Genomic DNA, 14,294 nt, shown 5'->3' with positions numbered 1-14,294 from the left:
GGGTGCTGCAGTGGCACAGGTCTCTTGCATGTGAGTAGGAATAGAACTATTAGCCATGGTCTCTCTGGGGACTCTGCAGTGGCCACTCATCATTTCATGGACCTCAGATCTTCCCGCTGATGCAGCTTACCCTTTGCCACCAGAGCAAAAAGGCTCATTAACAATCTGTTATTCTTTGGAACAAGCACAGAGGAGTTTATTCCAGTTTTTCCCCTCTCACTTGAGCTATAGCATCATCCTTATGTCAGACTGAATCACTGCTTTCCTCCTTTCTCCTTGACCTCACCAGCAGTGTGAAGATGCCCAGATGACTGTTACTAGCACTGGGGGGGTTCATTGTGGCCTGCTTCTCCTCACCTCCCATGTCTTACTCAGGTCACCTGAATGTCTGAAAGTTTCTTACAGTTCTTACCAGTAGCTTCCACCTTCTGTCCCTGCCACTGGCCACCAGTGCAGCCCCCCAGGTTTTCTTCCTCGTCACGTTGCAGGCAGCTCTGTCCAGGCTGGGTATGTGCTACTTATGCCTCCTGGGCAGAAGCAAGGATTTACAACCAGGGGCTAAGATCTCTCTGAAGAACAATTTGAGGCCAAGTGTTCCCACTGGCAAAAACATGAGCCACTGAGTAAGTGCATTGCAAGGTTAGTTATGTAGGTATTGACTCCTCTTCAAGTCTCATGAAAACTATATGTCCTGGGTAATGCTCAGTCCCATTGATGTGATCTGCTGTGATAAAGGGAATGACTCTTTCTTGAGATGGTTTGGAAGGATGAATTTATTTAAAGCGCCCTACCAAATCGGGTGCGTGGGCCTCATGGGACTCAGCAGCAACAGCACCGCTTGCCTTCTGTCATGGAGTGCCGGTTTGTCAGCAGGGGCACCAAGCCAAACCATGCCTGCCATAGCCCTGCTGAAGCACAGGAATCTCGCCCAGGCCAGACTCAGCCCTGTCCTTCCTCCTTTGTTTGCATTCTTTGTCTTGTCTGGTTTGTGCTCTGCGAGGCTTAGGGCAATGCAGCTCCACAGGATCATTCCTTTCCCCCTCAGACAGGCAAATTCAGTTTACAGCAGGAGAGCTGGATAAGAAATATGCCTCTGATACATGGGATTTGTAAGATGTACCTGCAGCAGGAATGCGGCAAGGACACTGGTGTAAAAGGCAGAGCCGATGCCAGGTGCCAGGGTCTCTACATGCGGCAAGAAAATACACCATTGCATACTCCAGTTTTAATTCATACCCATCTGAATTAGAGCATCATATCATACCGTTAGCTTAAAAGCACCCACACGGCATGATTCACATTTAAAGGATCTGTTCCCCCCTTTGACGCTCCTTCTAATTCAGAGGAAATCTGTAGAAACAGCAACATTTCATCCGCCTGATATTGGTGGTTGTGAAAAAAGGCTACAGATCTCCCTCCCTGTATTTCTTTTTCACCCTCCCCTTGCACTTTATATTCTATTTCAAGGTCCTGCTTGAGGGTGTAATTCCTCCAGAGCTCTTGGATTCAACTAGTTGACACACAGCCCAGTTGTTCCCCATCACCGTGCCAGGTTATGCACGACTGCACTGGTTATTGTGCATGCTCATAGGCAGCCTACCCAGGGACAGCCAGGGTGTCCTGTCAGGGAGACCCTGCACTGTTCCTTCTCCTCTGGAGCTATGCCTTAATTCAGGAGCATGATGCTGGGAATAGAAGAGAAATTAAGCCACGAAATTAGGACACACTTCATTAGGAAACACACACACACAGAGTGCTGCTTAGCTCACCGTGCACTAGGCTGGGACCAGGTAACAAATCACTATTCATAATCGACACTTTCTGTCAAGTGGCATTCATAATTCTGTGCTTTTGTAGTGGCTTAGGAAAAATCTAAATCTCTGTGGTTCCCCCTTGAGACAGGTGGGTTTTCAAATTAATCCCTTCCTCACTGGCCTACTTTATTCTGACTGATGCTGCGTGGTATAGGAGTTGAGGCTGGGGCGATCACAAACATCCATTCTGGCCAGGCAAAATCTGAAAAAGACAAAGGCAAAAGCCCATGCCACATTGGAGGGCTTTTGGGGGATTTGTTTGTTTGTTTGTTTGTTAATTTGTTTGTAGCTTCATAGTGTTTAGTGTGAGGGAAATCTCAGTACCTCAGTACAGTCAGTGTCCCCTTTCCCTCTCCCTTGCTAACCCTCTGACTCTCACTTGGCAGTCTGACTCAGCGCTTATCATTCACATTTGGAAGCAGGTTGCAATTGTGATTTCCATCCCATCACCTTGGGCAAATACTTACTCCTATTTTCCTGACTTGTATTTGTCTTTCATGCTCCTCTTTTGATCCTCCCCTCTTTTTGTTTTCTGCAGCGGTGGGTGTGCAAATCAAGCTGGATTTGCTCCAACGCAAGTTTTGGATGGCCATGCAACAGGTAGGAGCATCAGCAAGCATGTAGAGAGACAATTTAATGCTCTTCATCAGCAAGGTCGATACTATGTTACATCACATATGAAGGCATTTTAATGAGGGCTCTTGTGAAATTCATATTAAAAGATTTATGAAGTAGATTAGTTTGAAGTCACACATTTCTGTAATCCTTTGACGGCACTAATGCCGTGTGAGCCGTGAGTCTGTTCTGCAAATGCCGTGGTGACAGTGTCAGCATCCTGGCCTGGCATTAGCTCTGCTGCATATGACACATTTAATTGTGGAAATATGCTTGTGCTCATTCAGCCTTTCAGAAACCTCATGGAAATCTGTGATTTTGGGCACACAGCAAAAAAAATCAACTGCCTTCTCTTATCATCTTGATAATGATAACAAAACACTACCAGCTTGCCAAAATAAAAATTATTTGCCCCAGGGATAAGCATTTGGTGTTGTCCTAATATTAGATACTCTTCTGGACTGAGAGAAGTGGAATAATTAAAACAACTCCCCCAGTCTGAGGAGCAAGAAAAATGAAACACTTTTCCCTTACCACCCAGGGGCTTTCTCCCCAGGCTTTGCATTCAGGGAGGTCTTGTGGAAGGGTGAGAGTGACAGGACTGTAGCAGCCCACAGCAGAAGTGGCTCTCTGCTGTCAGGAGAGGAAACTCATCAGACGGGGGTGACAGAGAAGATGGGAGGGCAGGAAGCTGCTCTGTGGAGGCAGGAGCATCCTCACAGGTGGGAGATCACATAAACATAACCTGAGCTAAAAGGATTTCTGCAAAGCACATGAGCTCATCCTGAAACAGCAGCAGAGAGATTGGTTTTAAAAACCTGCTGAGGGCCATACGCAGAAAGTTCTCACACAAGCAAGCCCTCATGGGTGTTAGGTGAAGCTGGGAAGCCTTATTAAAGCAGGTGAAGGAGGCCTGTGTGCCAAGTGGCTGCGAGCCATGGCCCTGGTAGGTGCTGGTGTGGTGTCCCAGGATGTGACCGCCGTTTGACAGAGGAATGACTAACAGATTTTGTTTTCTCTCTCTCTCCTGCTTCACTGATGCTGTGCTGCTCTGGATGTCCACGCTGTGCCTCCCAGCCCAATGACAGTGATGTAAGTAGACAAAAGCTGGGGACAGGAAGGCATCCTGGCATGCCTCGCTGCAGCTTGGCTTCCTAATTGTGTCATTTGTGTGCCAGCATATTATAGGCACTGTCCCTTGTCTGTAGTCACTGGAGAGGGTCCAAACCTGTCATAGGCTGTGTTTGTCTTCACAGTAATTAAGTGTCTTTGGCAAAGCTCAAAGTGCTCTGGGTCACAGAGACCTGACCAACAGCAGGAGGATGCTGTGAGGTAGGCTGGTCTCTGAGGAGAGAGCTGTGCCCATGAAGCAGCAGATGTGGTCTCAGAGCAACCAGGGAGCACAGGCTCAGTTCTGCCCCCATCTCAGGGGCTCCCTGCAGGCTGCCCGTGCTCTCAAACCAGGGTCCTTGCTGTGGTGCTGCTGCTGTATGGCCAGTCCAGCCCCAGGCACTGTTGGAACTTCTCCAGGTCTGGAAGTGCAGTGGCAGTGAGACTCAGCCCTCACACTGCTGAGGAGGATGTGTGAGACACCAGCCCTTCTTGTGGAGAACCACTGTGGTTCACCTGGGTTTCTGTTCTGGTATCTGAACCCTGGGCTCTGTATTTGTTATCCCCCAAGGCCATAACTGTGGTTTGTTGTGATCACGTTCCTCTGCTGACCAAAGGAAGGAACCTGCCAGGGTGAAGTGCAAGGCCACCTCTAGGAATATATCCGGGGAAACAAAACAACCATGTGCTGTTTTGTGGTGAGGCAGGGGTGAGATGATGCTTGCAACTGTGGATAAAGGAATGTTTTTAAGCTATCATCCCTAGAGTCTCAAAAAGCCAGCTGGATTCAGAGTGTGAACATGTGATATTGCAAAGCCGTGGGACTTGAAACAAACTCAGGCATCTCTAAACCTCCTCTGAAGTTAAACAGAGGGACAGAAAACTGGTTTTGTTCTGCAAAACTCAAGAGCAGAAACAAATTCTAACTGAAAGCTGCGATCTTGTTGTGGTCTGGAATGGCCAATTTACCTCTTGTTACTGAGAATCACCCAGAAAGGGGGTTGGGTTTTATGTCTAAGGGTTTTGAGAAAATAGTGGGTAGCTGGCTGAGAGCAGACAGGCTGTGTGCTCTGCCAGTGTCCTTCCTGACCCCAGAAAACCTCTGGCAGGAGGGGGACTCCATGCACAGAAATGGCAACACCGTGTCAGCTTTCTTCCCTCTGCTGCTGGAGAAAATAGAATTAAAAAATAACACAAAGAGACAGACACATGCAGCAAACTCTGAACAATTATGAAATCAATAAGCACCTGAAGGGCTTTGTTACTCACCACTTAACCCCTCGTGTCCCCACCCCGTTCAGGGTTGTGAAACACATGTCAAGTCCAGTACGCAGAAATTCTAAATGAAGCAAATGGATGGTGCCTTGGGCTACATGTGCACCATTCACATCCTATTTTATCATTAGCTGTCTGGAGAATAAAGAAACCAACAGCAACAACAACAAAAAAATCCCTGCCTGAGAAGAACCCTGATCTAAAATACCATGCTATGTTCTGAGTCTGGATACTGACAGATGCTGAAATGCATGCTGGTTTCTCCCTGGTGCACAGTAACCTTTGCTCTCGCCCTTTCTTTACAAGTGCCACCTCTGCTTGGAGTGCACAGGTCCTGCTGGGAGCATGTCGGGGAGGCAGGTGCAGGATCTGAGCCCTCAGGAAAGGGGATGTTGCTCGTAGAGGCAGGAGTTCGAGTGGCTGGCTTGGGTACCTGTGCATGCTGTCGAGCTTGTCCTGGTGGAAATGCCAGCTGAATTGCAGAGCTGTCTGGGATACTGGTATGGAATCCTTTAGCCCAGCAGTCCCAAGGGCGAGACAGTAAGATGAGCTCATGCCATGTGTTGAGGGATACACCCCGTGCAGGTAGCTCAGGGTGCAGCTGCAGGTTGAGCTCTGGGAGCCCCAGGCAAGAAGCCCTGAACTGGCACTGACCCTTTGCACAACAAAGGGCACCACAGGGACATGTGGGACAGCCAGGTGTCCAGCCACCTGGAGGCACAGCAGGAGCAGATGTCTCACCAGGACGACCCCGGACAATCACACGCATAGACTGTGAGGGTATAAAAGCCCAGTTTCCTTTGTTCAGGGCCCCTCCTCAGAGGCACCAGCTTGAGCTCTTCCTGTGTTGCTGCACCACGAATAAATTGCTGTAAGGTTCTGGATCTCTGAGACTCTGCTGTGGGAAACATGGAGTTGAACCAGTAAGGAAAACTTGTCTGGGTGTGAGGGTGGGGTGTATGGGGAGTCAGGAGGGGACCCGTGGGGTCACTGGAGCTGCTGCTGCCTCAGTCCCAGCAGTGAAAGCCTCTGGTGGTGGGAGTGGGACTGCCAGAGCGGCTCACGCATGGTCAGACTGGGAAGTTTCCTCAATGCCATGGTTAATTCTCTGCTTTTCCTTCCCAGTGCAGTGCCTTGGACGGTGCCTGTCCACTCAGCTGTCAGGATGACGTAAGTTGCCTCGGTTTCTTGTCTGTACCTGTGATGGGTGTGATTGACCACCTGCTCTGTGGAGATCTCGGTCTCCCCAAAAAGGTATTGCCTGTTGTCTCCTCATAAGAGGTTGCACAGCTGGGGCAGGACCTCATACTAATGAGACAAGTCTGCAGTTTAGGTCTTCCCCACAGCAGGGCCAGGGCAGAGACATTGGGATTCCAGCCAGTGACTCTGAGGAAAGTCCATCTCCTTTAAGTCTGTCTCCCTGGCATCCCAGCTCTTCCCAAAAAAAGTGGCTGTCAGCATGACATGCATGCTGGGCACCTCTCTTTGTGTTTATGCCACTGCTTCAGCCTTGTTCTCAAGAATATTTGGGACAGGAGCTCCTCTGCCCTGAAAAGTGAGATCACCGGAGATTTTTTGTTGTGTGTTCATGCAGGATTTTCTCTGCCTCCTAGTTTTTCCCTGCAAGACCTGCAGGTTTTCATCTAAATTCTGTGCCTCCATTTCCTGCTTTGCAAAGTAAAAATAAGATCAGTGCTGATATTCAGTGGTGGGGAGAGGGTTATTTCATGAGTGGTTATAAAACACTGAAATCTGAAGATGGAAAGCATTAGATACCATATTATTAAAGAGAAGAGCACTCCAGATATCCTTTCTCTTCCTGAAGGATGCCTTGCCTGAAGTGTGGCTCACAGCCTGCTAGGCCTGCACAGAGCCCTGGCAAGAGACAATCTCTGTCACAGCTCAGGAACTCAATGCCTCAAAGTGGAGGCAGAAAGGGAAAAGAATTGTGTAAAACTCGTCGTAGCCGAGCTGTGGGGCTTGGCATGGAAATGCTGAGGCTGTTGCCATCATCACAAACCCACACTGCTGCATCCTGAACACAAACAAGGAAAAAGCCATCTTTAATATCGCTTCTCTTTCATCTCTACAGATTCTGAACTGCTTCCTCATTGACAACAACGGCTTTATACTTGTTTCCAAAATACCTGAAGAGGTAAGAGAGCCTAAGAGAAGGAGAGTGGGGTCTGCTTGTTCCTGAATAACCCACCAGAGCAGCTTAAAACAAATGAAGTTCAATTGTGTAATGAGGGTGGCTGTGGTGTAATTAAATTCAACTGTGCAGTGAGGGGGAAGGCTCCCAGCAGAGTGACAGCACATCCTAGGTGAGGAAGGAGTTTGCAGTGATAAGGAAGGAACTAGTCAAAATATCTTTTGATCAGAAGAAAGGAAATTAGACTCTTTTCCCTTGGCACAGATGCTATTGAAAGATGATCTGAGACAGTCCCAGAAGGCAGGCATGGGAAGGGAAGGGAAGGGAAGGGAAGGGAAGGGAAGGGAAGGGAAGGGAAGGGAAGGGAAGGGAAGGGAAGGGAAGGGAAGGGAAGGGAAGGGAAGGGAAGGGAAGGAAGCAGCACTTTTGAGTGTTTCTGAAGCCAAAGTGGGTGTTCTTCAGGAAAGGAAACTGAGGGGATAGTAAGAGCAAAATGCTAAAGGTGAAAAACAGACAAAAGAATTTAAGCAAATTGGAAACAGGAACACGCCTAAAGAACTGGAGGGTTTACTGGACTTGCAGAGGTGAAAGGAGCAAGGGAAAAGGCTCAGAACAGAAATAAAAACAAGGTGTGTGGTTCCACAGCCATTTCTAGGGAGCTGAAGGGGTGCAAGTTTGATGTGACATCCTGTGCAGCTGGGTAGAGTCAACACTAGCAGCCACTGCACAGTTGAGCTACACTTTTCTGTTCTCTGATAAATTCACCACAGAGCTACTTGTTTCAAAATAATTAAACCCCACAGTTCTGGGCGTCAGAAAGTGATGAATGGGAACAGTCTCATAAACTACAGAGCAATAAGTCAATAGTAAGAGTGGGCTTAGACAAGAAATGGGAAACAAAGGGGTTTTGTTACTGACAGAATTGTGGAGTTTCATTAAAATTGCCATTGTACTGGAGTTAACAAATGCAGTTTGGGTATTTCCAAAAGGCAGCAGATCCAATCCCAGAAATTACTTTCTTCAAGATGTGACAAACAGATTGAAATGGAACTTAAGGTAACAGAACTCCTGGTGGATGTGACTGGCACAAGCAGCACAGCTTCTAGAAGGAAGAACACTTACCAGCTAAGTTCTTTGAAAGTGTGACAAAATCAGGAGATAAGGGAGGCTAGATAACCTACTGAATTTCAGTTCTCCTCAGCCTTGAACAGAGTCCCTTACAAGAAGCTGGTGAAACGATGAAGCATGAAGTAGTGACACTGATCTCAAAGTAGCTGGGACAGAAAAGAAAGAAGAATTTTTAGATGGTTATTTAGATGGAAAACATCAGCTGTATGAGTCCCATGGTTTCCCACCTGGACTTGGGTTGGTTAGCATATTCAGAATGGGCTGGCAAAAGAAAAGGTGAGACTGTGCATTCTGCAGGCACTGCACAGTGAGTTCAGAGAGGCCAAGATAAGAACTCTTGAGAGTCACAGAGCAAAACCAATTGGCAAAACAGAGGCGCCAGGGGGGATACAGATGCCAAGGGGGGCTTATTGCAAGCAATAACCAACCTCTTTTGTGTGGAAAAGTGAAAAGTGCCCCACCCAGCACACTGAATGGTCTGGTAGAGGTGTCCCTTCAGTGACGTGGTGTGCCAAAAAACAAAAAAGCAAATAGAGCTTGAAAAATAAGGAGGAGAAATGCTGTAAAAGTTGTATTGGCTCCCTCCTCTGGGAGGCCAGGTCCTACTGCGTGTTTGGGGCGGGCTGGTGGTGTTAGGAATTGCTGTTTTCTCCTCTGACCCCCATGGCATTTTCAAAGATGCTCTACTGAGTCCTATGACATGTGTCCATCAGTGGAGACAACTACACCCTTTAGCTACTCTGTCTCCTGTGTGTCCTCAGCACTGCCCTCCTGGGTTCTGCCTCTGTATTTTTTCCTGCATCTTATGGAAAATAGGTTTTTCCAAAGTTCATGTCTGAAAGATCTAACAGAAACATGGCATTATAGTGGATTTGGGTAAATTATAAACATTATCCACATGCCTCCAAGATCAGGCATTTTGGCAAGCACCAGAGCTGTCCTCCTCCAGCTTTTACCTTCCCTGACCTCAGAAAGTTCACCACTGCTTTTCTTTCTGATTTCTTTATCCTATTGCAGTTACTGTTTTTATTTCCTGATGGCACCATGAGTGTCCACACCGTTAAACCCTACAGGGAATTCAAGACAGCAGCATTAAATCAATATCCTGGGTTTCACAGCTTTGCCACCTGGGTATTGCTGCATGGGATCACTTGCTGCTATGTGGCCTTCCCTGCCCCATCCTCTTCCTTCAAGTCATCCTTTAACATAATGCCAAAAAAAAAAAAAATCCCATACCTGGATTTTTGTGGGTATTTTGGCTTTTCTGCCTGCCAGAGCTGCCTGCTGCCTGGGTGACCACACTGGAAATCAGAGCAGCTTCCTGCAAGAACAGGGCGAGGACAGCATAGCTCCGGCTGTGCTCTCCTCTGCCCTTGGGATGGGGGACCACGATGGGGGATTGGCTCTAATAACCTCTGTATGAAGGCAGCAGGAAGCTTATTGACAGTTGGAAACCACCATGGAAAAGGAACTCAGGATTTTAATGAGTGACAAGTTGGAAGCTCCCTGCAGGATTACTTGGGAAAGAACGGGTAATCTCTTAATTCGAGCTAATCTCCCCATCCAGTCTCATCCCAGAGGGAGCAAAGAGTTAAAATGCAGGAGAAGGGAGTGAGTGAGGACTAGATGTTCTTGGGCTGGGGAGGAAGGGAAAATAAGAGGCAGAGTCAGGCTGTGCTGCTGGGAGGGCTGCTCTGCGTTTTCTGCCACGTTCGTTGTGGCCCCACAACCACCCCTGAGTTTTTAGCTGCCTCTCGCTGCCAGTCATAGGCACAGCTGTGGATCACAGGCCTTGAGCTCCCTCCGACTGCTGCATCCAGATGTTCCCTCGATCACTAAACCTCTTTTTCTAGGATTGCTGCCTTCTGCCTGAGGCATTTTGCAGAGTACGTCTGCAAGCTCTGCCCAGGTGGGACTCCGGGCAGGCTGCAGGGAGGCAGCTAAAAGGTCAAGATGCCACCAGAGCTCAGAGCTTGTGGAGAAGCAAGGGCTGGCTCTGTTTGAGCCACGCAACAAGAGGCTGCCTGCCTGCCCACAAAGCTGGGCACTTTGGCAGATCCTGCTTGTCCACAGCTTCTGAGTGTACAAAAAGTGTAAACTGCTCAATAAGCCAGCAAAGCACGGATGTATGTGAGCAGTGATGTAGCTTTTGAGTCACACGTGTGCCTGGGTTGCGTCTCCTTCCTGTGCACAGCCCGCACATGTGCGCTCAGCTGCAGGGGGTGTGGCACAGCGTGTGCCGCGGGGATGGCAGAGCAGAGCTGCGTGCCGTGAGCCTCTGAGATGGCAAGGGCCTGTGGAAACTTGTCCAGAGATGGGAGTCAGGAGAAACCCAGCAGAGGGCTGCCTGGGAGAGCAGCAGTCACTGGAGGAAGCGGGGTGTAGTGAGAGCTGCTTTACAAAACGTTGCGTTTCTGCCGGGTGATGCTTTTCTGTGTTACTGCCTGCACAGGGCACCTGAAACAGCAGCAAGCTCTGAATGTCTGGTTTGGTGTTAGAGGCCAGTTTGCTGATGCCTTTCTGAGCACACTCCCTCAGCCATACTCACACTAATAGCTCCTCATTCTTAAACCTATACAAATGATGTCCTACATGGAGAAATTTGGTCAGACATCAGCATCTCTTGACAGGATGGGCCTCATTTACAAACCCCCTCTCCTTGCCCCACTGTCTGCAGCTTTCACTGTGTTAAATCCCACTGCTCTGGCTCCTGCTGGGTTTGCAGACTGGTATTAAATGGAAGCAGCTGGCCTCTTCACCACCCTAATCAGATTGAAAGAGCGAGGGAGGTGAAAAAAGTTAGTGCTTGCTCAGGCACATTGGATTGCCTGAAACGATTACAGCCTAAATGCTCAAAGCGGAGTTGAGTATCAATTTGGGTGATTGATACACAACAATGTATGTGAAATACAGTGAAATGACTTCTAAAGCCTTTTGGGAAAAGGCTCATAACCATGTAACACTACTGTTAGATGATTACCATGCGATCTTAGGTAAATCTGCCTAAGGTTCAGGCTTTGCTTGTGAAAATGTCCCACTCAAATAAATGAAGTCATCTGTCATGTGCTAATACGTGCTAAATGACTGCTAGCCCATCAGTGGATAAGCAAAACATGCCAGACTATGGGAATGCTTCCACAACGCATGGGAGCTATTTACTCTGTCAGGACCCATGAGCCAGGAAACAGAGAGAGGACAGCTCATATCTGCACTTCTATTATTTACAAACATTTCATTTACTTGCCTGTGAACAAAGCAGTGGACTTGACAGGTTTGAAGTGTTTTTGCAATACATTTGTCATGGTTTAGTAATCAGGAAGGTCAGAATTGTTTGTTTGAGGAAATGTTTAAAGCAGCAGTTACCAGATTTGAGATCGGGTCCATATTTGAGGTTATTCACTCTGAGGCGTTCATGGGACCAGAGGGCCACAAGCTCCACCTTTAGTTGAGGCATGCAAGGGGACTGGGGGGTTGTTTTTCCCCCCCAAATGCAACTTAGTTCTAGCTATGCCAGTGCACAGTATGAAAGCTACAGGGGTGGGAGGGTTTGTGTTGTGTTGTTTGGGTTACTGCCTGCTCAGAACTCGCACAGCAGCGAGTTGTAAAATTGTATTTGCTACCTAAATAAATCCGTATGTCACAGTCATGCATGGTGGGCCAGTTCACCTAGGGCAGCAGGAGAGCAGAGGTTTCCAAATCCACTGTGGCCACGGGTAGCAGAGAGACTCAAATGGAAGACTCAGGCATTCAGATCCAGACAACATGGATTCCCAACAACCCACAGGAGAGTCCAGGCTTCCAATGATTCAGCATGCCTGGGTCTCTGCAGCTTGAGAGTCTGCCTTTTTCTATCACAAGCTGCAGGGACTTACGTGGGCTAAATCATTTCCACGCGTGGTAGGAATGGTGCAGGATGCCCAGCTGGTGATGGGGGAAGTCCTCCCTCAAGCTTTCCAGCCAGCCAAAGGACAAAGCCTGGCATTGCCTCCTTGCAAAAACCCTGGTTGTGTACAGCAGGCCTCCAGACAGACTAGATCAGCTGGAGCCATCAGGCATTTGGAAAATTTTGCTTATTCTGTTTTTCCCTTTTTGTGCTTGCAGACTGGAAAATTTTTTGGTGCAGTGGATGGCTCAGTGATGACCCAGCTGCTAAACATGGGCATGTTCAGGCGGTAAGTGGGGGATCTCCACACTGTACTTCTTGTTCTCCGCTGGTGTGTGGGTCAGAGCATATTGGTCCCTCTAAGAAGCACTTGAGCCAGGGAAAATGCACATGCTGATGATGCATGTGAGTCTCTTGCTTAGACACAAGAGCTCCTTTAGCTACCTGCCCCCTCTGCTGACTCGCTCAGCTATCGTCACCACACACACTGTTTCTCCTCATCTCTTGCTCTTCCACCTGCTGCAAAACACAGAGAGACAGAAACTTCCAATCTCTGTGTGGCCAGAGAGCAGCTGCTTCTCTGTCTTTTCCAGGGCAAGATGTTATGGGAAGCATTTCTTGGCATTTTGGGCGCAGAAGTGCTTCAGTTCCTCCTGCCACTCGGAAAGCCTTTCTGTGGAGTGGTTGTCTGAGAGCCCCACAGATGCAGCATTGCAGCTGGCTGACCATGTTTCTCTCTCTCTTAAAAATACCTCTGTTCATCTCTCTCCACTCCCCCAGCCGATGTCAAAAGAGAGTTCAGAGTTTCAGTGGCTTGAAAACAGGAACTAGGGGGACCTGAGGTAGTTACAATTGTAATTCCTCTGCTTCACAGCCTGGTTTACTCACTGTCTGAAATTAGGGACGTATTTCCTCCTGTACTGACCCAGTTACATTAATCCAGAGCCTGTATTTCTTGCTCTGCAAGATCCAGCACTGGCTAAACAGCAAAGACACATGTAAGCAGGTCACTGCTTTACTGAATACAGGAAACAGTTCATACATGACATTTTTTGAGAAAAAGCTGACGTGTCTGTCCCATGGGCGGCTGCATTGCTTGCTTTTGACTGCTTGCTTGTTTTGTTCTGCTTGCAGAGTGACCATGTATGATTACCAGGCAATGTGCAAGGTGCCCTACCACCACCACAGCGGCGCCCGGCCCCTGCTCAGCGTACGTATCTGTCACCGTGCAGCCCTCCCTGGGCTAGGCCTCTCCAACATTCCCCAAAAGACTTCAGGAGATGTTTGCTGTCAAGTGATGGGAGTGTCCAGACTCACCTCAGGCAGATTCCTGAAGCAGTGGTGGCCAGTGATGGTGGTTTCCAGTGTGGCTCTCTATTGCCATATAGGATCTCACTGAAAATTGGAAGGACCAGGGAAAGGACAGGAACTAGACGATGGCAGGTTCTCCTAAAAGCCAAGGAATCAGCCAGCAGCTGAAGTGAATAGGAATGCTTTTACAGGGCATGGTTTACTCAGCAGCTCAAGAAGGACAGTTGCACTCTCAGGGAGCAGAGCATGTGGGGAAAACTGGCAGTCATTGGGAAAGGAAGACTGAGCCTGGAGCAAGAGAAAGAGTGAGAATGCTGGTAACCCAGGGAGCAAACAAAGAGTGAAGGGTTTTACCAGTACTCAAATGCAGCCTCTCTTAATCTAATCCCACTACACCTTCCTAACCTTGCCTCAAACAGGCAGAACAAAGGAACTACTCACCACTTAGGCCACTTCAAACTACTTGACACAACCCTAATCAGGGGTGTGTTCATTATTGTTATGATCCTTTGATACTGGAAGGAGTGCTGGAAGTACTCCTTACAGCGTGGCATTATAATTTTTTTCCAGTAGAAGAATTTTCAACAACATACTAACTTTTAACAACATTTTTAAGAATACCACTTTTAACAACATCTGTTTTGCAATGGCTATACTTACTCTGGCTAGATAATAAATGGTGATTGTAGTGAAAACATTTGCTTGATTATATCCTCCAGTTCTGATCACTGAAAGAAATGTCACAAACTGTGAGCTGCAAAAAATTAGGTGAACTGGGAAAAGAATAAAAAGGTGAGCATTCAGCCTCTATCTCTCATCTTCCCCTCTTAGCAAAACCCTTGGAAAGGAAGAAATCAAGAAAAGTCAGTTTTTCATATACAGACATAAAAATCAGTCAAATTCCCAACCATCTCTATATTTTACTATTTGCTGACTTATTTTGGCTGAAGATAAGTCAGCAGTAATGGAACATTATCCTGTGTCCTGTGACTGCTGCATCTGTTTT

General features: G+C 47.8%; 1 protein-coding gene across 1 annotated transcript in view; it reads left to right on the top strand.

Moving 5' to 3' along the window:
* Nucleotides 1-14,294, top strand: part of CACNA2D4 (calcium voltage-gated channel auxiliary subunit alpha2delta 4) — a 121,603-nt gene that overhangs the window by 95,049 nt on the left and 12,260 nt on the right. The window contains exons 27-32 of the mRNA XM_048299970.1: nt 2,353-2,414; nt 3,507-3,521; nt 5,940-5,984; nt 6,907-6,969; nt 12,196-12,266; nt 13,112-13,187. Coding sequence (XP_048155927.1) covers nt 2,353-2,414; nt 3,507-3,521; nt 5,940-5,984; nt 6,907-6,969; nt 12,196-12,266; nt 13,112-13,187 — 332 coding nt within the window. The remainder of the gene's footprint in view (nt 1-2,352; nt 2,415-3,506; nt 3,522-5,939; nt 5,985-6,906; nt 6,970-12,195; nt 12,267-13,111; nt 13,188-14,294) is intronic.

Source organism: Corvus hawaiiensis, chromosome 4 (genome assembly GCF_020740725.1).
Source record: "Corvus hawaiiensis isolate bCorHaw1 chromosome 4, bCorHaw1.pri.cur, whole genome shotgun sequence".
Taxonomy (NCBI): Eukaryota; Metazoa; Chordata; class Aves; order Passeriformes; family Corvidae; genus Corvus; species Corvus hawaiiensis.
The sequence above is the reverse complement of the archived record's forward strand: the minus strand, read 5'-3'. Positions and strand labels throughout refer to the sequence as shown.